At 47.0% G+C, this 23799-nt stretch overlaps 1 protein-coding gene across 6 annotated transcripts; it reads right to left on the bottom strand.

Moving 5' to 3' along the window:
* Position 1: 1 nt before the first annotated feature.
* Positions 2-23001, bottom strand: LOC119139840 (obscurin-like protein 1). Of its 6 annotated transcripts, XM_037280855.1 has the most exons (39): positions 22690-22998; positions 20039-21155; positions 18876-19145; positions 18447-18707; positions 18058-18369; positions 17720-17986; positions 17356-17631; positions 16962-17237; positions 16499-16774; positions 16017-16286; positions 15449-15742; positions 15308-15322; positions 15050-15235; positions 14885-14959; positions 13070-14293; positions 12261-12848; positions 11174-11449; positions 10358-10630; positions 9953-10228; positions 9569-9844; positions 8936-9196; positions 8339-8614; positions 7991-8263; positions 7626-7901; positions 7280-7555; positions 6937-7212; positions 6595-6870; positions 6243-6512; positions 5869-6135; positions 5518-5787; positions 5094-5360; positions 3727-3993; positions 2939-3051; positions 2578-2731; positions 1684-1845; positions 1512-1616; positions 1179-1445; positions 773-1042; positions 2-284 (listed from the first exon to the last, which is right to left on the bottom strand). In XM_037280855.1, the coding sequence occupies exons 2-39, from the start codon at positions 21051-21053 to the stop codon at positions 274-276; spliced, it is 11043 nt and encodes a 3680-aa protein (XP_037136750.1). In that variant the 5' UTR covers positions 21054-21155; positions 22690-22998; the 3' UTR covers positions 2-273. The 6 variants fall into 6 exon arrangements, 5 of the variants coding, with proteins under 5 accessions (XP_037136750.1, XP_037136749.1, XP_037136751.1 ...); XM_037280854.1 differs by having other exon boundaries at positions 15050-15322; XM_037280856.1 differs by lacking the exon at positions 8936-9196 and having other exon boundaries at positions 15050-15322.
* Between the last annotated feature and the right edge of the window lie 798 nt (positions 23002-23799).

The raw sequence follows: 23799 nt of genomic DNA, 5'->3' as shown, positions 1-23799 counted from the left end.
CTCATTTCTATCATGAGAGAATTTATTGAAAACTGTTTGCACACATTATTTACATGACGCTCCCAAGTGTTTTTCCCGTTCTGTTCAGAAGGAGCCGAAATGGCACACTAAATGCAAGATTGTTCATGTCAACAGGAATTTGGGTTTCTGAAAAGCAATCTACTTCAAAAGGAAAACAGAATTGAAACACATGAGATTGTATCCGAGCCTTTTGACCTCACGTCGATAGACGAGCTGGGAGGAAGTCCGGAGGCAGACTACGGGCAATCTCGCTCACGGAGCACCTGTAAAGAAAAAAAAAATGCAAGAATTGCAACATTTCAAAACCCAAATCCGTCGAAACCTTTGTCCCATTGAGCAAACATTTGAATTGATTGGAATGGCGCCGAATGCTCTGATGAAAAGGCGCTTTTCTCGCTAATACGGCTTTACAAGCGTTTCCAAAGTTCAGGGTCGCGTGAGCTCTTTTGCGTCTGACCTACACTGGCCACAAATAGAGCACGAGTTTGTTTCCCACTCCTCGCTACAATCTGCAAAATGTCGCACTCTCTCGGCCAAAATGTTGCCGCTATTTATAAACTACCAATCGCATCTTTTCACATTGACATTTCTTCACGATTGGTGTGAGCAATTAGTCTTTCTAAAACAGGACGTGGGATGGAAATTAGATTTTTAATTGCTTGTACAGCTCCAGTTATTTGCGGTGGATAGGAACTGAGCCCTCACGCCATGTAATGAGTACCTAATTTTTTGTTGTCATCACTTGACTTACTCAAGACTCTGAGCTGGGCCGAACTTTTGGCTTTCCCGCAAGTGAAGAGGACCACTCCGCTCATGGCCGTGGAGGTTTGCTGGAAGGTCAATCTGTGAACGGCGCCCAGCTTCTCCAGGCGCACCCGAGCCCCGGACTGCACGGGTTCCCCGTTCACGGTCCAGGTGGGCGGGTTCTGAACGGAGGTCGACACCTCGCATTCAAAGCAGGCTTGAGCTGGGGCCACCACCTCCACGTCTGGCAGTTCTCGAACCATCACAACAGGCTGAGCTGCGTTGTGCACAAAAAGTGAGAAGAGTGTTTGCTTGACGTTGGTTAGTTGCACTGACATCTAGTGGCAAAAAATCAATCGGTCATTCGATGCCCAGGGGCCACTGCCCTGTCATCATTTCATTTCGCCTCTTACCCTCCACGGTCAGCTTGGCCGAGCAAGTGTACTCCCCGACCTGCATGCTGTAGGTGCCCTGGTCGTCCAGCGCCACCTGGCGGATGATCAGCTTGCGATAGCAGCCCTCGCTGCTGATCTCGAAGCGCTCCGAGGGCAGGATGACGTTGCTGCCTTTGTACCAGCGGATGCTGCAGCGCGGGTTGGACACGGTGCAGTCCAGCATCACACGGCTCTTCTCCAGCGCCGTTTTATCCTGCAGAGGCTTCACGATGCTCAGGGGAATCACTGGAAATTGCAATTTGTCCCTTTTGACTTTGAAAAGGACACAACGTGAGGTAGCAAGAATTTTACCTTTGACCCGCAACTTGGCAACAGAGTTCACATGTCTGGCAACAAATTTGATCTCGCCGGAGTCCTCAGGTCGCACATTGCACATGAGCAGAAAGTGTTTGGTCCCTGCGACAAAAACAAATGAAATTCACATGCACCCGGGCTTTTTGCTTCCAACCTTAATTTCACTGACCTTCCTGTCGGGTCTTGATGGTACTGGTGGGATGAATCATCTCCCCATTTTTGTACCATTCTCCCGGCACGTCCTCTACTGAGATCTCACAAGCAAAGACTGCGTTCTGATCTTCGGCGATGTTTAAATCCTCCAGGTCCTGCACGACCAGCAGCTCCCGTTCTGCCAATGGATATTTGTGTGTTGGACTCAAGTGTGTTTAGAATTCATGTTGCAGTCCTGTTCCCTCATTTGCAGTCATCGTTGCTCTTCCGAATCGCCAGCAGATGGCAGTGTTGAGAGGAATTCAACGCATGTTAGCGAGCTGCACGCTCATTGGTGAGTTCTCCTCAAGCCAAACAGGAAACGCCACTTTGACCTTTCTTTCACCAACTTTTTGTTTTTTGTGCACAGCCACTTTGCATTATTTGGTGTATACATCTTAAAGGTAGGTGGATCACTGCACACTCTTTGTGAACAGTTGCTACTTTCGTTTGATTGAGTGCTATTTGGCCAAATTGATTTTCTTCCTGGTCTTCAGTCCTGCCAATTATTGCTGGACTTTGCACCTTATTGACCATAGCAACCTGAACACCATAAGCGGTAGCCTACATGTCAGATTCTGATCGATGCAAAGACTTTTAAGCATATTTTTCAAACTGTTGTCCACCAAGACCACAATGTTGGCGGCAGACTTTATTCGGAATACTTGCTACTTTCGTTTGATTGAGTGCTATTTGGCCAGATTGGGTTTTTTCCTGGTGTTCAGTCCTACCAATTATTGCTGGCCTTTGCATATGATTGACCATTGCAACCTGAACACCATAAGCAGTAGCTTTGATCGATGCAAAGACTTTTAAGCATCTTTTTCAAACTGTTGTCGACCAAGACCACAATGTTGGCAGCAGACTTTACCGTAGACCTCCACAGTGGCGCTTGTGGCCACTTCTCCGGCATCGCACGTGTACATGCCAGAATCGCCGACGAGACATTTGGTGATCTGAAGAAAGCGCTTCCTTCCGATGGCGTAAATACGCACGTTTTTGCCGGGCTTCACTTTGCTGCCATTCTGAGAAGGATGACAAAGCCAAAACAACAATTAGAGAGATTTGCACTTGACCTACTTCTGCTCCATGGGTGGAGAGTCATCATCCCAAACATGAGTGGGAACGTAGCAAAGCGGAAACTGCACTAGCGTAGGTTAGTGAGGCACACGTTCAGGTGATGGCGACTAGATTTGAAGTCATCGTTCAAGACGACCCAGAGTCACGCTCACTTTCATCCAATTAACTTCCACATTGTGCCTGGACACTTCACACTCCATGGAGACGACTGATCCCTCGGGGATTTTCTGGTCCTCTAATTTTCGGAAAATTGTCACTGGAGGTTCTGGAGAGAGACAGAAACGAACAAAATACATATAGTGTATATTTGGCACTGTGAAATTCCTTTCCTTCTGCAGCCCCAAAACATCCATGTCACCAAAGACTCTCTATCTTTCATTGGCCAAGACCTGAGTGCGAATGAATAGAGAGTCTGACATTGCCAGCAAAGCTTTGGACAATTTGAAGTCAAACAAAGTCTTTTCCAAATCATAGTAATTAAAAAGATTAAAGATTAAAGTCCCAATGATCGTCACACACACACCTGGGTGTGGTGAAATTTGTCCTCTGCATTTAACCCATCCCCGTGTGATTTTAATCCATCCCCTGGGGGAGAGGGGAGCAGTGAGCAGCAGCGGTGCCGCGCTCGGGAATCAGTTGGTGATCTAACCCCCCAATTCCAACCCTTAATGCTGAGTGCCAAGCAGGGAGGCAATGGGTCCCATTTTTATAGTCTTTGGTATGACCCGGCCGGGGTTTGAACCCACAACCTTCCAGTCTCAGGGCGGACACTCTACCACTAGGCCACTGAGCTGGTCATTTGCTGCACCTCCAAATATGATGAGGCGTCTATATAGTTTCACAGGCCTAAAAGACCTCCGAGAGAAAGCCCAACTACAAGGCGGGCCCGCGCAATAAAATGGCCTCGGCGCAAATCCTTCTCAATCTTCAAAGGGCCTACCCTTGACAACAAGCCTGGCCGACGTTTTCAGCTTGTCGGCGCAGAACGTGAAGGTGGCCGTGTCCTCCACCGAGAGGTTACAAATGGTCAAGCTGTGGACTTGTCCCTTGGCGCTCATGCGGAAGTGGCTGGACAGCTTGAGCTGGTTTCCGTTTCGCCACCAGGTGCCGGCCACACCGGGATGGGACAGTTCCACCTCCAAGGTGACTGTTTCCCGCTCCATGCTTTTCAGGTCGCTCAGGCCCTTCTTGATTGTGACTTTTCGAGCTGCAAAGAGAATGTGGATGAAATATCAAATGAGATACCTGCAAAATTGGCACCTCAACATGTGTCATGCATTCGTTTTTTTTAAAGCATGCGGATCTGGGTGAAAAAACAGGTAAGTCGTGACGGTGACACTGAGAGCCCGAAAACACATGATGTCGTTATCAGTCGACAGCAGGGGGCGGTATAATGTTGAAAATGAGATGTCCTACACTGAGCTGGCTGAAAACCATCTGCTTAATTATTTTTCCACACATCAGAATGTCATGTTGAGACCAGCGGGAACACACAGAATTGTTTTGCCTTGAAACCAAGCTAATGATTCAATGTGGACTGGAAGCACGTCCACTGCCCGGCTTCTGTTTTCTTGATGAGAATCAGACTGATATTTTGGTTTTGTGAGTACGGGTCTTTAGACCAAAGCCGACTTTGAACCTGCCAACATTTTTCATGCATTCTAACATGGACGACCATTAACCTGTGGGGAAAGAAAGGAGTGTTTATTTTGGAGACCCGATGACAACAACCTTAGTTTTGAAGGCCAGGGTGTAAATTTAGAAGCAATGAGAGGGAGATCCAAATTCATTGGCGCTGCCAGCGGCCCGAGGTCCTGACTTTGCCCTTCCCGAGTGATGAAAGAAAACACCTCGAGTCACTCGACGGGCAGACGCGTTTGCGAGGCATGTGCCGCATACCGTTATTGGCAAAACCGTCAACGGATCGGCTTTGCTCCTCGTAGAACCGGTGGTGGGATATGTTGGAAATACTCGGCAACCGTAGTATTGACTTTTCTTTTTACCTTTACTCCCTAGAGTAGAGAGATTGACGCCCCCCGAAAATGGTGTGTTTAGTTCCGTGTTGTGTCCAGAATGTGAATACTTGTGCTTCAAATGCGTGCTCGCAAATTTGCCTCATTCAGGGTGGCAGTCAGCTGTCAGTTGCAATCAAATCCCAGTACAAGAATCCGGCGGCGCCTCGCTCAGTCAAATGACTGGAAGTCACTGACGGCTACCAGCACATGCTCGGTGCGGTCGTCAACGCAGGTAAATAAACAGCAACGGCGGCGATGGCGGCAGGGCGGCGACACGTGGGCTCACACTCACCTTCCACGGTGAGCTGGGCTTGCGTGCAGTCGTGAAGCGTCTCGCAGCTGTAGCAGCCCCGGTCGGACACGGCCACTTTGTGGATGGTCAGGCTGTGCTTGGGGCCTTTGCGTTTCAGGGTGTATTTGGCCCCGGGGTGGATCAGCACCCCTTGCCTCATCCACTGCACTTCCCTGCAATTCAGGCTCACTTCCACCTCCAGGGTGGCCTCGCCATACTCCTCGACTGTAACCGGCACCATCTTCTTGGTGAACGTCACCTGCTGTTCTGGAAAAAAAAAAAACACCAGATAGATAGATAGATAGATAGATAGATAGATAGATAGATAGATAGATAGATAGATAGATAGATCGCCAAAGGACTAAGGGCTATTGTGAACAACAGATTTGTGAGTGTGGCACTCGTTGAGGGACTGGACACTCACCTTGAACCTGGAGTTCAGCCTTTGACAGCAAACCCTCGGCATCAACGGTCACGGCGCCGCTATCGGAAAGCACGCAGTTGCGGATACAGAGCGTGTGGCAGAGGCCATTGCTGGAAAGGACAGTGCGCTCGTTGGGGACGACCTGTTTGCCATTCAGGCGCCACACCAGCTGAGTGTCTGCCGGCGAGACCACACACTTGAAGACTGCGTCTTCCCGTTCGCAAACGGTGATGTTCCGGAGTTCCGCTATGAACTCGACAACGCGGGGGACTGGAAGCAAAGAAAGGGCATAGCCTTGAGACATCTTTTTTAAAAACGCTTGAATTATTCTTTTTTTGTTCTCCTACTTACTGTTGACGGTGACAGTAGCTGAGGTTCTGTCATCTGTGCTTTCACAAGAATATGTGCCCGCATCTTCTTCAAGCACTTCAAAGATGGTAAAACTCCGCTCTCGACCTTGCGCCCGTATTCTGTGCCGACGACTCGGCGGGATCTCCGAGCCGTCTTTCAGCCACTGGACGTCTCCTTTTGGCTTATTGATCTCGCATCGTAACGTGACGCTGCTGCCCTTCGGAGACGCCACGCTCTCCAACGGTCGGATAAATTTGGCCTTCATTTCTGACGAGGAGGTGTGGAATATCATCTCAGAGAAATGAACTCGGTTATCATGGAGGGAATATTCAGGATGGAAACGGGGAGCGGCCTTTGATTAGCCGCTGTCTTACCTTTGACAAAAAGACTGAAATGCATATCATCTGTGTTTGCATCGCAGGCGTAGTCTCCAGAATCAGACAGGTGCAGGGGATTAATGGTGAGCTTGTGGGTATTACCCTCGCTGGAGATGTGAATGTTGTCCTTGTTCAGTAGTTGGCCATCTTTCAGCCAGCGCACATTGGCTTTGTCTCGGCTCACCACGGCACACAGTGTGACGCTCTCGTTTTCGTAAGCTAACATTTGATTGGTTGCCTTTTTGTTCACAAACTTGACTGGTTTCTCTGCAGAGGGAAAAATGACTTTATTTGGATTCAACCCGAGGTCATCTGGTGATATTATCAAATCTTCATATTCTCCTCTTACCCTGCACCTCAACAATTGTAATCAGCTTGTCATCTGCGGCATCACAAACATATTTCCCAGAGTCTGACGGCTGAAGTTTGGAGAGAACAAGTTTCCTTGTGACGTCATGGCTGTAAATTTTAACACGGGTGTCCGCTTTCAGAGTCTCGCCGTTCCTGAGCCACTGAACGCTGGCGTTTGGCCGAGACACCTCACATTCTAAAATAAGTTCTTCTCCTGACAGTAGTATGTGATGTTCCGGGTGATCGGAATTTCCGACGATCTTGACCGGGAGCTCTAGAGGAAAAGACCATTGCGGTCTGTTAATGTCTTCCAGAGGGAATAACCTTCCAATGCAATTACCTGTGACTGTGATATGAAAAAGCATCTTATCATCCGCTGCATCGCAAGTGTACTCTCCAGAATCCTCGAGAGAAGCGTTTAGGACGACCAGTGATCGGAAAACGCCCTGTTCTTCGCAACAGTATCGCTCCGTGTCATCAATCGGTTGATTGTTTTTGTACCAACGGACGGATGCGTTTGGTCTGGACAGTTCGCACACCAGGATAATGTCATCAGACACCAAGAATTGCTTTTCTGTTTTAGCATTGGTTTTCCCGATTATTTGGACAGGCAACTCTGGAAAAAAGGAGAAGAGACGTGAAACAGATCAATCACTGTCTGATGATTTCAAAGTATGACCCACCTTTGACTTGAATGTGAAAATCCATGACATCATCTTTTGCATCGCAGACATATATACCCGCATCTTCTAAAGTCAGCGAGTGAACAGTTAATTGACGCACGACACCGTCTTCCACAACGGTCAGGTTTTTGGAATCTTCCACTTCTTCTCCCTTCCTCTTCCAGAGAACCACAGCGTTGGGTCTAGACACCTCACAATCCAAAACCAAGGATTCGCCAACCACTTTTTCGAGTCTGTTCACGATCTTTCGTGGACGGACAAAGCGGACAGGAGGCTCTGTGAAAACATTGAAAGGTGGTGAGAGACGGATTAAGGTTTCATCTTGTAGAGTTGTGACTTTCCTTACCGGCTATATTTACAAAGAACGTCATGGAGTCATCGGTTGCGTCACAGACATACTCTGCGGAATCTTTGACGGTGGTTTCAGGTATGATGAGTCGTCTGTACACACCATCTACCTCCAGTATGAGGTTGTCGCTCTCCTCTACCTCAAGTCCGTCTCGGTACCAACGGACCACCGCGTTTGGCCGTGAGATTTCACAGCTCAGTACCATCCTCTCGGACATTTGCTGGCACAGTTCCATTTGGGACTGACTAGGAGATACGATCTGGACTGGAGGTTCTGAATAAAGGATTACAGTTTATGTGCATTTGTTTTTGAGATGTCCAAACTAACAATACGCCCTCAAAAGGGGGGCCTGTGAATTTTACCTGTAATGCTGAGGTTGAAGAATATCGAATCATCGGCTGTATCGCAAACATATTCTCCAGAATCCTCAACTCCGCTCTTTAGAATCTTCAGTCGCCGATAAGGACCTTCGACCTTCAGTTTGATATTTTCACTCATTTGGAGCTTTTGGCCGTCTTTGTACCAGGTTACAACTCCGTTTGGACGGGACAGTTCACAGCTGAGAATAATTTCCTCCGGTATGTGACGGTCGAGGTGGACATCTTCTTTCGGGTATACGATCATCACCGGCGGTTCTTGGAAGGAACGGTCAGAACTTTGGCACTCTTATTTTTAGACTGCATTCAAGCAAACTGGAACATTTTTGTTACCTCGAATGTTGACCTTGAACACAACGGCGTTGTCTCCTGCACGGCAGGTGTAGATGCCCGAGTCAGAAAGCCGGGCTGAGTGGATCGCAAGCTCTCTCTTTGTGGCTTGGGCTCGCACGGCGATATTGTCGCTCGGCCGGATTTCGGCTCCGTCCTTGTACCATTGGACAACGGCATCGGCCTTTGACACTTGGCACGACAGGCCGAGCTCTGATTTCTCCACGGCGCTCTTGAAAAGCTCCTCCTCTGGGACATCGGCAAACGTTACCGGTGGGGCTGAAGGCACATAAAGGATGATTATACTTGACGCTGCTCTTGACTTGCTCTTAAAAGTCACGTTCACAGCAGCCACATACGTACATGGCAGTTAAGACATGCCGAGATCAATGTCATTTCCAACACCTTGTTTTTTGTTGTTGTTTTTAAACCACACCACATAAAGGTTAGAGATGGACGTTAATTACATTTGAAGCAATGGAATGTGAATCGCTTGAGAGCTTTTTGACGGATGATTTTACTTTTGCGGGTTACTTGAGCTTGTAGCAGAGTATCCAACTCTACGATCACATCTTGAGAAGAAAAAGCTATGCATATCACCTTTCACCTCCGCATCGCAATCGTTGGACTTTGACTCATTGTCACTTTTACAACTGTACTCCCCAGAGCCTGAAGGCCCTGCTGGCTCCAGATCAGGTGTCCTTGTGAGGCCTTCCGAATCGATCTTTGTCGCTGATTTGGGAACGTGTTTGACCCCATCCTCATGCAAGCCAGGGTGACTTGCGGCGTCTGAGCCCTTGCGCTGCCTTTTTTCAGTATGGCCCGCTTCAACCGACTGTCTGGCTTTAACCTCTGCAACAGCTGAGAATAAAACCAATGCTACAAGAATTGCAGAGTTTCAGGAAGGAAGGAATCAATCCGTTTTGGCCACATTTGGCACAGGTTACATTTCGGATGGTGTTTGGATAGCATGCAGTCTATCGATCGGAACTTTTTTGTTGAAACCAGGGTTGACGACACCAGTTAGACCAGAGCAAACCAAGCAGGAGATCACAAAAGTGAAAGGAAAAAAAGGTAAGACACTGCAGGTTTTTCACTCCTTGGGATTAAGCATCTTCAACCTGTATAGTACCTTCTTGTAGGATTACAAACACTCTCAAGTAGCCTAAATTGTTTTAGTTGCACATAAAAAAAAAGCCCAAAAGTTAATGATTTTGAAAATATGTAAATCACCTGCAACATCCACCTTGAATTCTATGTGGTCATCTGCAGAATCACAGCTGTACATCCCAGAGTGTCTGACTTCTGCAGCTTTAATAACCAACGCTCTCAATGTCTCCTCTGCTTGGATTTCAAAATCACTTTTTGGATGCAGCTTCCCGCCATCCTTGTGCCACTGGACTTGGGCAGTTGGCTCTGAGACTTCACACTGCATCTTAACTGGCCAGCCTGCCTCTACCAATTTGTTCCTTTCTTTGTCTGGAATTGCTGCAAACCGTACAGGAGCGGCTGGTAAGTAGAAAAGAGTTGAAGTAAGATGAGAGCAAGACAATTTGGTGTCAATTAACCACTTTGAGCTCATGATGCTCCTCGAAATCAAACATAAGGAAATCCCACCTTGGACGTCCACATGGAATGTGACAACGTCTTCAGCAAGTTTACAGCCGTAGAGGCCTGAGTCCGATGTTTTAGCAGAGTGAATGATTAATTTTCTGAGGCTCCCATTTCTTTTCATGTCGAGGCCAGTTTTGCAAAAGAGATCGGCCTCATCTTTAAACCAGGAAACCTGGGCAACTGGATCTGATACCTCGCACTGGAGAATAATGGGAGAACCAGCTGCAATCGTCTTGTGTTTTTCTGATTGCAGAACTGGCATGATATGTGGCAATCGGCCTAAGAAAAAAGAACAGTGGAGCTTTTGAATACTGTACACGAACAGGTCCCCTATTCCTGGGGACCAGCAAAATAGCAGAAGAAAGTGAATAAATAACAAAAAGAAGACGACGAGAGTAAATCCATCACCTTTTACATCCACTTTGAATGTGAGGTTGTCGTCGGCTGTTGCACATTCATACGAGCCGTCGTGTGCGGATTCAGCGGATCGGATGATAAGTGTTCTTTTCCGACCTTCTGTTCGAAACTCCAAATTGTTTTGTTGCTGTAGTTTGATCCCATCTTTGTACCAGTCAACGACAGAATCCTGAGAGAGCTCGCAGCTAAGGACAATGGCACTGCCCTCTTGGAAGGTCTTGTTTCTGTCTGCCTCCTGAAGCTCTGAGAACTTTGCTGGAAGAGCTACATGTTTAAGATATTGGAAAAAAAAAATCTTAATACATGGCTAACCTAAATACCCAATCAACTGTAATGGACATAAGAGCAACAATACGTTAGCGTAAGAAAGATGGTTTGTAACCTCATCAAGTAGTACACAGTAGTAGTACTATTAGTAGTAGAACAAGAACATGTATCTGTCCATCTTACTGGTGAAATGATGCAAAGCGTTCAAGCCAGTCCCTGGAGGGCCGATTTCCTGCATGTCTTTTACGGATTCCTGCTGCAACGCACCAGATTCAAATGCTTAAGATCATTATCCAGCTTCTGCAGACCTTGCTGATCATTTAAATCCAGTGTCTTGCAGCAGGTAGTCATATAAACCATCCAGGAAACTGGCCCTCAAGGACCAGACCAGGATTGAAGGGAAGCCATTTTGGAAGAGTAGCAAACCAAACAAGGTTGGGAAAGATTAGCGACTTTTTGTGATTTGGTTGGAATTATGGCCAACCGCCAATCTCAGTTAGGTGGCAGTGCAAAACAAGGAAAGACTCTGGTAGGCGTCACCTTTTACTTCCACAGTAAACTGGACATCATCATCCTTCGACTGGCAACGGTATACTCCAGAATGAGCCACCTCGGTCGACGGAATGACTAGACTCCTCAAATTATCCTTTGACTGGATCTCTATTCCAGTTTGCGATCCGAGCCTTGTTCCGTCTTTGTACCATGTGACTTGTCCCCCGGGGTCCGACAACTCACATTGGAGAGCAATGGGACAGCCTGCCATGACTGTCTGATTCTGTTCAGTCTCTGTTAGAGCTGAAAAGGTCTGAAGAGGAACTAGAGGATGGAATGCAAAATGCAATTAGTTTTGAAAACTTATTTCGGATCCAAATAAAGTACAATTGTCAAAAGAATGTTGTTGTTTTTTTCTGTCAGAGTACCATCAAATCCTCTAACTTTTGTATTGAACTAGATTTAGCCAAAATGGTCTTATTCTTGTGAGACAACGTGTAACTCGAGAATCTCGGCATTATGTGACCACCGTCCTCTCTTTGGCTTTAAACTAATTCACTTGTAGCAATGCTTTCGAGGAGGATAGAGTTGTCCTTGGGCAATATTTGAAAGAGGTAAGCCAATAAGGCATTCTTTATTGCCATTCACCCAGCATATAATTCATGCCTAAGAGGCAAAAGCAAAAAGACTTTCAGGACCGGATGTTATCACATTGTGCCAACGCAAGACATTAGTACAAAGGATACCATGAAAGACTGTTAGCATGCTCATTGAAATGGGCCAGCAAGCCGCCTCAGCATCATTAATTGCTTTTTAAGTTCAGGGCAGTCTATCCAGCCGGTGAGGAACATTTTTTTTCCCCCACCTCATTTCCTGGATCGAAATTTTCCATTTGTGGCTACTGGAGGTCTGCCCTTTGCAAAGATGGGCAAGAATGTCAGGTTGTAGGGTAAAGCTTTGGGTTAAAAGCAGTGTAGGGAAAGCAAGCACGAGGGCAAAGATCTCAGAGCGCAGAAGAAGGACAAGAAAAAGTTAATAAAGCACTTCCGATCTATCCGCCCATAAGTAATCATCGGTACGTAGTATCTTAAAAGTGTACAGTTAATTATAGTTCCTGACAACGGCTGCTTGTCACCTTTAACATCCACTAGAACTGGCATAGCATCATCTGTTGTCTCCCAGCTATGAATCCCCGTCTCAGGGGGCTCAGCGCAACGCAAAGCCGGTTCTCTTACGGAACCGTCCACCGTCGGCTTTCGGCTGGCCTCTCCGTGTCGTTGTACTCCATCGTCATGCTTGGTGACGACTGTCGGCTTTCGGCTGGCATCTCTGTGCCGTTCTACTCCATCCTTGTGCTCGGTGACGACCGTCAGCTTTTGGCCGGCCTCCTCGTCCCGTTCTACTCCATCGTCGTGCTCGGTGACAACCGTCGGCTTTCGGCCGGCCTCTTTGCGTCGTTCTGCTCCATCGTCGCGCTCGGTGACGACCGTCTGCTTTCGGCTGGCCCGTTCGTGTCGTTCTACTCCATCGTCGCGCTCGGTGACGACCGTCGGCTTTCGGCTGGCCTCTTGGCGCCGTTCTACTCCATCGTCGTGCTCGGTGACGACCTTGTTCGGAATTGACGGTTCACACGGGAGCACTACAGGGAGCGCCACCGGCTCATCCACTTCTGCAGGCTTGATGCTCGCCGTCTGGCACGGTGTTGAAATATTCACAGGTAGAGCTGGGGATGTTTTGAGGTACATTGAGAAAAATTGCATCACTATCACTCATTTGACAAAACAGTGGAGCAGACCAACACCATTTAAAAGACAATCTAGAAATGTATGCATGGAAACATATCAGCTTTAAAAAGGCCTTTTAGGGCAAATGTTAAGATGATCCCTACAAAACATCTGATTGTGCTCTTTTCTTTGCAAATGCTAACCATTTACAGTAAATCACCTTCAACAGCCACCTTATTTGCAGTGACATTGGCACATGTCCGATAGCTCTCTTCTGATTGGACACTCGCCGTCTGCTCGAAACGGGAGGATCCCGAAAACTGCATTGACGATCCTCGTTCAGATTTCAGTGTGACGTGAACTTGATCCTGGTCTTTGGCAGCCTCCGTATTGTGGTGATGAGCCGTCAGGACGGCTGTTTCTAGCATGGATTGACATAGTTGGGGAGTCACGGCCTGCACTGTTTGACATAAGTCATCCGGTCCAACAAATGGGGTATGGAAATGGAAATTTCTCCTTGGCTGGACAATTGCTGAGTGTTGAGCGTCACACCGTTCCATTGGTAAACCTTGTGTCGTATCAGCCAAAACAGGCTTTGTTGTAGAGACAGTCGATATCGCCTCTGATTGGTAAATATCGGTCTGTATGGACTTACTGTGGTTGTCTGAAACAAGTCGTTTTGCCTGGATGGAATTAAGAAGATTATTTGTCAGGAAGTCTGAAACCTCTGTGGACTTGCGGAGCTCCTCTGCCTGAACTCTTGTGGACTGCGTTGCTCTAAAGGACTTCTCCATCTGAGGATTGCTAATAGAGTCCCAACACTGGCCTAATTGGACCGACGCAGTCTCTATGTGGTTAGTAAAGTGACTTGAATGGGGGGCAGAAGCCTTTTGCTGGTTACCTTGGCCTGATGGAACGGTACTTGGTGCTGAGCAACAGTGCTCTTCTAACGGGGCAGATACGTACTTGAGATTAGATTCCTCTGATTCAACATTTGTACTCCGCAGGGACTTACAAACAACCTCTGATGGTACAGCTGTCTGAGAGGAAGTAATGAACTGCCCAGAAACCTTGGGGTCTTCTGCCTTCTGCCTATGGAAAATCATTTCCTCACCTTGGGATTCAGTAAGATTTCTTGTGTCAAGTTTCATGATTGATGCTTGCTTTGCATGCTTGATTGGGTTGGAGTGAGATTGAGCTTTGACAGACTTGGCTTGAAGATTTTGTGGTTGATCCTTATGCTCGTTTCTGTCTTTTGTCGAAATCCCTTCCGTCATGCGTTTGTGACTTGACGGAGGAGTGGTCTTTTGCCTTGAATGTGCTTGATGTGCTTGACAATCTGTCTTCTCGCCGCCAGAGCTGCCAGACTTGGGTTTTGGGGAAATGCACTTGCCCTCTGTCGAGCGGATCTCCTCTTGTTCAGAGGCAAACCGTGGCAGTGCAGCTACAAGCAGAAAGGTTTTCAGTGGTTGTCGGTCTCAACGCTTCTTCTCACAACAGAATTTCATTGACATCATTGTGGGTTAGGATGGAGTTATGCGCTAATCCATTGCAAAGACAATCAAGATGGTCGACCAGGTTTGGTCTGAAATTGAGCTCTTACCCTACAAAGCAATCGTCAATAAAAACAAGATTCGCCTTACTTGATTATTTTAAGATGCACATTGCTTTCGTAAGAGTTTCTTGTCATTGCAACGGGGCAAAGGTTTGAAGGATCTGGTGATGTTGGTTGCCACACGTGGAATGAGCTTAAAGAGTTGAAAGCAGTATTTAAAGAGCAAAGATGTCTGTTATTTTGAAAAATGAAGTGACAAACAACATGTATATATATTAGTTTAAGCGCGTGCGCTACACGCCCATATCTCTCTACAGCAAAGACACAACAGCGATGACAGGATGGCAAAAAGCAATTTTCAGGAGGAATAAATGGCCAAGTGCCTCAGATGATGGAGACAAGAGTACAACACCACCATTGTTAATGGCATGTATGGACTGGGTTAAAATGGATGGCTGATGTTGGACTACATGAAATCACCTTTGACATCCGCAGTGATTTGGGCAGATGCATCAGCAACATCACCAATCTCACCACCATAGTGACACTGCTCTTCTGTTTGGACAAAGCCAAAGAGAAAACAATGAGCGTGGTCATACCTCCCGACGACAAACAAAATATTTCAGTCATAACAGGGGCAAACACCTTTTATGTCCTCATTTGGCTGTGCGGCACCAGACGTTTCACAGGTGAAACTCTCAACACCAGGCAAGTCAAGTGTGACTGGAGGTGGAAATGCTTGCTGGATGCTGCTTTCGGGTTCAGAAAGTGTTTCCAATTTGGGGTAGATTGGTGTTCCGTCTTTATACCAACAAGCTTTGGCAATGGGGTCTGAAATTTCAAATTGTTGCACAATTGGGCAGCGCTCTTCAGCAGACTTGGCCCTCGCAACATCTGGAGTACATGTCACAGCTGGCACTATGGACAATCATTGAGGGTGGGGTGTTAGAAAAAGGGTTTTGGCGTAAAAGATAAATGTCTTTGCACAATCGGACAATCAACACAAATTGAAAACGCAGGCTAAAGACAAACACAATCAATCACCTTGAGTGTTTGCAACTAATGGAGCAACATCATCTGCTGTTGCACAGTAGTATGTTCCAGAGTTTGACGGATGACTTGGTTCAATGACTAGTGTCTTCTTTATGTCTTCCATGACAAATTCATGTTGCGAATTTGATCCTGTAGCTTCAGCCTTCTCCTGTGACTCCTCAGCCTGGTGTGGGCAATGACTCTCAGGGTCTGAAATTTGACGCGGTGGTTCCAAGGCACAGGGGCCCTCCTCAAGTGATTGCTTCTCCACAAACTTCGGCGAAGGCGACAATGGCGCAGATGGAGCTAAAGGTGATGACTCAAATCATAATTGTGGAAAAAATGTGCATATCCATGCGCTGATGAAGGAAGGGGGTTAAAAGGTTCAACTTGCCCTAAAGTGTCATAGATCAGACCAAGATGCAAAACAAATAGACGAGCATTTGCAATGTTTGCTAGGAGAGATTAGTTTGACACTTACATCAAGAATCCCTAGTAAAACAATAAAACCAGCATTTGACACAGGTCCAAAATGAAATGTTAGTTAGTTGGTTGGTTGGTTCAATCAATGAATAATCACCTTGCAGATCAACAGTGAAGTGGGCGGTCTCATCTGACGTTTCGCAGTTGTAGTGCCCCGCATGTACAAGTTCAGCAGAAGAGACAAGCGGTTTGCTCAAAGTCACATGACTCTCACGCTCTTTATGTGGGAAGAGCTTTGCACCATCTTTATAGCACTGCGCAGGCAACGTGGAGTCTGCCGCCTCAAATTCCAGCACCAAAGGTTCGCCCTTTTCAAAGGACTGGGCTTTCGTAACGTCAAAGTTATCGGAGGGCTTCGCTGGTTTTGCTAGCATTGGGAATTCAGACAGCTCAATAAATACCTTTGAAAAGAAACTGCCTAGAATGTTAAATGAATTTTGAGACTTTGATTTCATAATGCATCACAGTCATAATGGAACAAAGTCTTACAAACTACATGAAGTTGAAGCAAGTGTTGTTAGTGGCATCTTAAAATAAGAGGTGAGGTTAAAAATTCTACGCAGAAGAGGAAAAAGTCACCTCTTATATCAACTCCAAAGTCCACGGCGTCATCCTTTGTCGTACATCGGTACACACCAGAGTGGTGCAGCTCTCCAGCCTGAACAACTAAAGTCCTTGTGGTTCCATCCGACTGCATTTGGAACTCTGCGCTCGAAACAAGTGGCATTCCATCCTTGTACCAGCAAACCTGGGCCTCAGGATCAGAAACGGCACACTGCAGTACAACAGGACTCTCCACTTCAATGGACTTGGTCCTTATTTCTTCAGGAAGTGGACAGAACTTCACCGGTTGAGCTAAAGATATAGTTCAATATCTGATGTCACAATTAAGCCAACTTTTCTGACCTGTTTTCAGTTCGTTTTACCTGACAACTGACAGGTAAATCACTTTCATGGTCAAGGAGATGGTTAGAGTTAGCTCATACATTAGTTAGTTGCTTTACATTTACGAATATTTCCATTTTGCCGCCTAATAAATCACCTTTGATGGTCACATTGAAGGTGACGCTGTCACCCTTTGTCTTGCAGCAGTACAACCCTGAGTGGTAAAAGTCAGCCGAAGGGATAAGCAACTTCCTCAGCAATCCGTCTGCTTGAATGTTGACTCCGTTTTGAGGGATGAGCTTTGAGCCGTCTTTGTACCAGTGCACCTGGGCATCGCGCTCTGACAGCTCGCACCGTAAAAGAATTTGGGAGCCTACGTGGATGCTTTTGTTCCTCGTTGCTTCGGGAATTGCTGAAAATCTCGCCGATGGCGCTATGGATATTTAGATATAGTCATTTCTTTTTGTGAATGGTTTTTCATAAGCCACACATAAATGGTAGCAAAAGACAACTTTTGTACAACTACCACGTGATAAGAAGGACTCGCTTACCCTCGACTTCCACATTGAACCTGATGACATCGTCAATGGCGTCGCAGCAATATACACCCGAATGTGCGAACTCTGCTGACTGGATGACGATCCTCCTCATGGTACCCTCTGACTGAATGTGAAGACCATCTGTTGTCTGTAATTCCACCCCGTTCTTGTACCAGTGCACAGGAGCCGCCGGGTCTGAGAGCTCGCAATACAACACGATGGGGTTCCCAATTTCAACAAATTTGTTTCGATCCATTTCTGACAGGATCGAAAACTTGACGAGTGGAGCTGTTGATATGAGAAACCCAGGGCCGCCTTTATCAAAGTGGTCTATTTGTCCAGTCAACGTACATCTTGAACTGCTTGAGACACTCACCTTGAATATAGAGCGCAGCCGAATCCCGAATGCCGTATGCAATAAATGTTATTTCAGCTCCGTTTTCTGTGTCTCGAACGGCTTGGATCCGAAGAGTCTGATGTGTTCTGGAGCGCCGCATGGAAAAACGCTCATCGTCCTGAAGCTGCGTGCCGTTTAAGAACCATGTACCGATAACGGATGCAGATAATTCAATGGTAAAAACGGCGTCTTGTCCCTCTGGAACCAGTGCATCCTGTAAGGGGGTTTGTATCCTGGCTACTGGAACTGGAGAGTACAATCAATTGAAATGACGTAAGAAATGATCATCCGTGACACAAATTCTTTTCTTAACTTACCCAAGTGCACTGCTCTAGGGAACTCCACATTGTTGCTCTTTCCATATTTGTTGACACTACAAATACGGAATCGATAATCGGCCTCGCAAGGCACGCTATCACCGAGGATCTCCACTGAGGTGGCAGAGTCGGTCGTCAGACACTGTAGCCACTCTTGTGAACCCGTACCGACTTCCTGTCGCTCCAGTACATAACCGGATGGAGGATTCTTGCGAGAGTCTTGGGCTGGAGTCCACGAAAGAAGTGCTGCATTTGCCCGCTCTGTGTTGATCTGCACTCCCACTGGGACACTGGGAGGGCAATGTTTGGCCGCTGAAAGCAGACGCATGACGTCAGTTGTGACAGACTTGTGCTGATTGTTACCTTTGCGTCATTATACTGAACCCTACCCTTCACTCTGAGCTGAGAGGAAGTCTTGGATCTCCCCACAAAGAAAATGACAAAGCCAGAGTCTTGGGGCATCGTGTTGACAAAAACTAGAATATGAGTGCGGCCAAAGGACTTCAAGATGGTCTGGTGGGTTTCGCGCAACTCCACACCATCCTTGTACCAGTGTATGTCCATCTCTTCTTTTTCCACTTCAACGCAAAAGGCAGCATTTTCACCTTCCAAAACATCAACTTTCCTTGGAAGCTTCCGGATAATTGGACCTATAAAGACACGGTTTGAAAACACAAGCCGGAGCTAATGACTACCAACATACAATAACACTACAAAGCTTGGAGGAAATGCAAGACTCAAAGAACGAATTGAAGTTAAACCAGAATGGATTGCAAGCAACAATGTCGTTTGTTTTGGAATTTGTGATCGTGGCATACCTTTCACTGCTACCTCAGCGATGCTTCGTCCACCATCAGGCATCTCGCACAGGTAAATCCCGTCATCATCGACTCCAATGTCACGGATGGTAAGTCTACGCTTTGTTCCCCACTCCTCCATCCCATATTTGGCGCCTGGTTGTAATCGTCGATCCTCCAGGTACCATGTGATTGGGACAGAGTCTTCCGGAACTTCACACTCCAGAACAGCCAAGTCCCGCTCCCATACCTCCAGATCGAGTAGGGGCTGCTTGAACCGCACAGGTGGCTCTGGCACCAGAAAAAGGGGAGTACATCTTTCTTTGAAACAAACGAGCGACTCAACGGGACGAGGAATCGAAAGGTTAGCACGACCTTGATGTGTTGGATAGGAAATAAATGACCAGAACCTGTCAACTACTGCGCACAGCTCCTTTGTTTACCTGCTTGGAACGTGGTCCAATTAAAATCAAATCACCGTCATTCTTCTAAAGTGCTACCACTTATGTCTTCGAGAAAAAATAAAATACAGGATGTATGTCCCATACGCCAATATGTTTGGAACTCGCACAGCCATGTGAGACATGTGATCACACGGTCCCTCCCTCTGTGACATTATACCACTGCCGAAATGTACCTCATGATCTCAGCGTTCCTTCTTAGACATATGTCAGTGACATCACTCAAGCATCAAATGGAGGGAAATCCTGTCCGAGGACAGACGACATCAGCGCTACCCCACACGTGCCCTCTTTGCTGGTGAAACCGTTATAGACTGACAGCAGAGGTGGAGGACTCGAGTTGCATGGCTTGACACAGGTCAACATTCAGCCACTAATTTAGGGACTTGGGACATTTGTATTGTTTTTGACAGATTTATCTCCACCCCACAATTATCCCACGATACGGAGTACGTCGGCCACCTCAAGAACCAAGTATCATGGAGGGAACTATAAAGTTGATTACGTTTGGATTCAAGGACTATGTTTTCTATGAAATGAGGACAATGGGAAAGGCAACATGTCAAATTCACAGCTCAAAGATAAGAGACAGCAGAATTACTTGCATAGTTGGGACTGGACTCGACTTGGACTCGTTTTTTGCCACAATCATTTGGGACTTTCGGTCAGCGAATAAACCTAACAGACTTGCTCTCAATTTTGAGGAACCGTGTCTGGACTTACCCTTTACGGAGAGGTGTACTGCGCTGAGGGTCTGGCCTGCTGTATTTGACGCGGCACACACATAGACTCCATTATCCTTCTGCTTACAGTACAAAACCTTGAGCGTAAAGTATCCTTCTCGATCCTCGTATAACAAATAGCGTCTTCCGGACAGTATCAGCCTCCCGTCTTTTCTCCAAATGATTTCCGGTTTAGGTTTTCCTGTCACAAAACAGCGGAATTTGGCATGCTTGCCCTCTGTCACTGAAAACATTTTCACTCTGGTCGACTTGGTCGTCATCTGGTCTTTGTGTTGATTGGGCATCTGCCTGCTGATCCTCTGTTTTCCGTGGTGAGCTTTTCTGTGACCGTTCGTGTAGCCGTTGCGGCTTCCGTCTTCCTCGTGTCCGGGGCCCGCGTCCACGAGCAACACGGCTCCAGCCAACGCTTCGCCAAACTCGTTCCTCGCCTTACACGTGTACACGCCACCGTCCGGTGCACGGGTCTTGAAGATCTTCAACTGGAACCATCCACCATCCTGGTAACTCACGCTGAAGTGAGTGGTTTCAAATATTTCGCTGAGTTTTTTCCCGTCCTTTTCCCAAGTCACCTCCGGTCGTGGACTTCCCCAAAGCTTGCAGGAGAAGACCGCATCTTCTCCGCGACCGGCTCGAGTGGAGAGAGGTTTGATGAGGAATCGCGGTTTGTTCTCTTCTCTTAACTCCAGCTCTTGTGCTTCACCTTCTACCTTGAGCGTGGCTGCTGCGTACGTTTCGCCAATGCTGTTCTTTGCTTTGCACATATACTGACCGCTATCCTCCATGGTAACGGCGGTTATGATCAAATTGTAAACGTTGCCATCCTCAAAGACACGGTATCGTCCTTGTGGGTCAATCTTCTCATTGTTCCTCTCCCATATGACCGCTGGTCTCGGGTCGCCACTAATCTGACACTTGAGGACGGCGTCGGCCCCGCTCTGTACCCCCACCGGCCTGGGATAGGCCAGGAAGCGCGGCGCGCCACCAAATACGTCCATCTTTGCCCCGTCGGCCTTGTTTCACCTCAAGCGGTTTTTAGACGGCCAAACTTGATGTTATTCACGTGGAACGGTGCAGTCCCAATTCTTCAAAGGTAATTTCTACAAAAAAAAAAAAATTGATATGTTAAATGGGGCAATGTAATATCATGCAATACTCCCTGCTTTATTCAATTTAAAGAAGACGAGGTGAACTGCATTTTTAATTGCTTGTGTAACAATAGTTGTGTCTTTGGAGTGCCTGCCTGCCTGCCTGCCTGCCTGCCCTTCAAGCGTGAAATCAAACAACCAAATAAAACTATTTCTGAAATGTGACTGTGCTTTTCTGGATAAATGCCTCACTGTTTCATCACATTGTGGTAATTGACATCACTAGCTTAGGGTTAGCTTGATGGCTTGGTTGGGGTTTAGGGTTAGGAAGAGAATTTCATTGCGCTGCTTGTCACTATGTCAGTGGCATAGAAAGGTGCACAGACATATTTTAGTAAAGAAATGAAACATTTTATGAAAATGAAATGGAAAGTGTAAAATTGGTTGAGATTGATTGTTATAAATCCGATACCTGAACCTACAGTTGAAATTGATGTTACAAGCCAACAATGATCCAAACGTTTACATGCCTCAGCACATGCGGATGGTATGACTATTAGCCTTAATTGAATTAGAGCTGTCTACATGACAGAAAAACACAAGGCGCCCGGCCGTGTGATTGGCGGGGCTGTGGGTGGCGGCCTGCTCCCACTGCAAAGGCAGCCACAACACACAGCGAGTACAGCTGGTGCTGTATTTCAGTCAGAAAGTGCTTAATATAGTTCAAGCTAAATAAAGAGCTGCAAGAGAGAGAGAGGGAGTGTGTGTGTGTGTGTGTGTGCGCGCGTGTGTGTCAACTATCACAAAGAAGCTTCTGAAACACACATGCTCACGGGGACCATTTTGCCGACCCACGAGACCTTCCAGTGCAAATATGCCAGACCTCCCTCCGTCATACCTTTCATTGTCAACATGGTTCGCGAATTCCGCTAGTTATCATCATTTGGGCCAGAGCAGCAGGCAGACTTTTTGCACTTGGTGAAAATGTACATATATGAGTCACCAATACCAGTTCACAGAACACTTGGAAATGTCTTAAGGACGCAAGATCAAAAATCAAGATCATTTTGGATTGAATTGATTAGTTTAGCCCTTAATCGTCTCAAGGGGCTTCACACGCCCGCAGTTGACAAATATGAACGACATCCCTTGATCGGGATTATTTGTTGTCAACAAAAGTCACAATAGTAACCGCAACAAAGTCAATCTGAATTCCCCTAAATGACGTTGTTGTCCTTGCTTCTTCTGTATGGCCGAACACGAAATACTGAAATAAACACTTCAATTAATCAGCGAGTGAGCCTTGAATTCCTTGTCTCAACGAGACGGGGTAAAACGTAGATATGTTGTAAGTTTCCACTTGGTCTATGTTGATTTGATCCATGTTTGCACAGCGGGACAAAATGTTCCAGGTTGGACTTCATCGAAAGTGTCATGAATATCCCCGGTGGTGAGCAGGTGAAGGCGGCGTGTTTACGCGTCTGATTGAATTGAAATGACCCCTGGCCCTTGTGAATGTGCGCCGCGTACCCCTCAGATGACCTACCTCGCTTCAGTTGCCAGTGACGACCGTCCACGTACATTCCGCAGTCGCCGCGGTCCGTCGTGTCAAGAAGCGGTAGCGCCGGTCCTCTGTGGCCAATGTCCCCGGTCCGCTTCAAATTCATCTTGTGCGCATAGCTGGGCCCGTTGTATTGCGCCGCATATTTGAAGCTTTCACTTTGCTGGAAGCCAACTACGGGCCCCTCGCCCGTCTCGGATTCTGAACGGCACCCCCGGATCTCTCCGCGCTGTTCAGAGTGTCATTGTTCGTGGAATACTGTTAAATGCTTTTGCAGCTGCCGCCGTCCCCTAAAAATACCGGCAGCCTCGATGACAGCGAGGGGAGATAAGTGCGCCGCTTCCATTCATTTGCCAGCCCAGGCTAAAGATAGCGCAAGTGACCAGCGCGTGGAAGACTGCTTAGCTTACGCCAGGCTTTGCATTCAAAATACATAAGCGGAAACTTACGGTATTTTGCTGACTGATTAACCTTAGTTGAAAGAATTCAGCGGGCGAGGTTGAAGGGGGGGGGTCACCGTTGTTTTGTGCCTAAACACTTTATTGGTGATTCGTGGTACGTCAGATGCAATCATTGCGTTTGTTTTTTGTTGTTGTTTTCATGAATTGGATCAAAGCTGCACGACTGATGTCTGTTGATGCCCAACCCAAATGTTTTCAGGCAGAGATCAGGGAATCGCTCTTCGTTTTGCAGGCAGTGTGTGCATGAGCTCGGTGGGGTCAGTGAGATTTTCTTCATCTTCAATCAAACAGCAACATGCACACCCAGTGCGATACACGAGGTGTTTTTAGCGTTACAAATTGGAGCTATTCCATGCCCTGGCCGACCGGCCTGTTTGCGAGCGCTGTTGCTCCCTCCAGCTGTTTCGTAGTTCCGCATTACCTCCCGTCCACCTTCAGCTGTTGCAAGTCATCTGATACGACTCGGAGCCGTGGAGCCGCATTTGAAATTCTTGCTGCTATAGTGGGAGAAGTTATTTATTTATTTATTCATTCATTCTTCCCACTGAATTCCATGCTGATGGGAGAACATAGAGAATGGCGACGGGGTTTGAGAAGCGCCTGCCTCCCTAAGGTCACTCCGCATGTCATCGCA

The sequence above is a fragment of the Syngnathus acus genome, chromosome 21 (genome assembly GCF_901709675.1).
Source record: "Syngnathus acus chromosome 21, fSynAcu1.2, whole genome shotgun sequence".
Classification (NCBI taxonomy): domain Eukaryota; kingdom Metazoa; phylum Chordata; class Actinopteri; order Syngnathiformes; family Syngnathidae; genus Syngnathus; species Syngnathus acus.
Note: the sequence above shows the minus strand (reverse complement) of the source record. Positions and strands in the feature narration are given on the sequence as shown.

Excerpts from the sequence above, each read along its gene's own strand:
- LOC119139840 (XM_037280854.1), bottom strand. The coding sequence starts at position 21,053 with ATGGACGTATTTGGTGGCGCGCCGCGCTTCCTGGCCTATCCCAGGCCG. Across the intron at positions 18,708-18,875 it reads CGCTGAGGTAGCAGTGAAAG|GTCCAATTATCCGGAAGCTT; the intron begins GTATGCCACGAT and ends GTGTCTTTATAG. Across the intron at positions 1,446-1,511 it reads TGCCAAGTTGCGGGTCAAAG|TGATTCCCCTGAGCATCGTG; the intron begins GTAAAATTCTTG and ends TGCAATTTCCAG.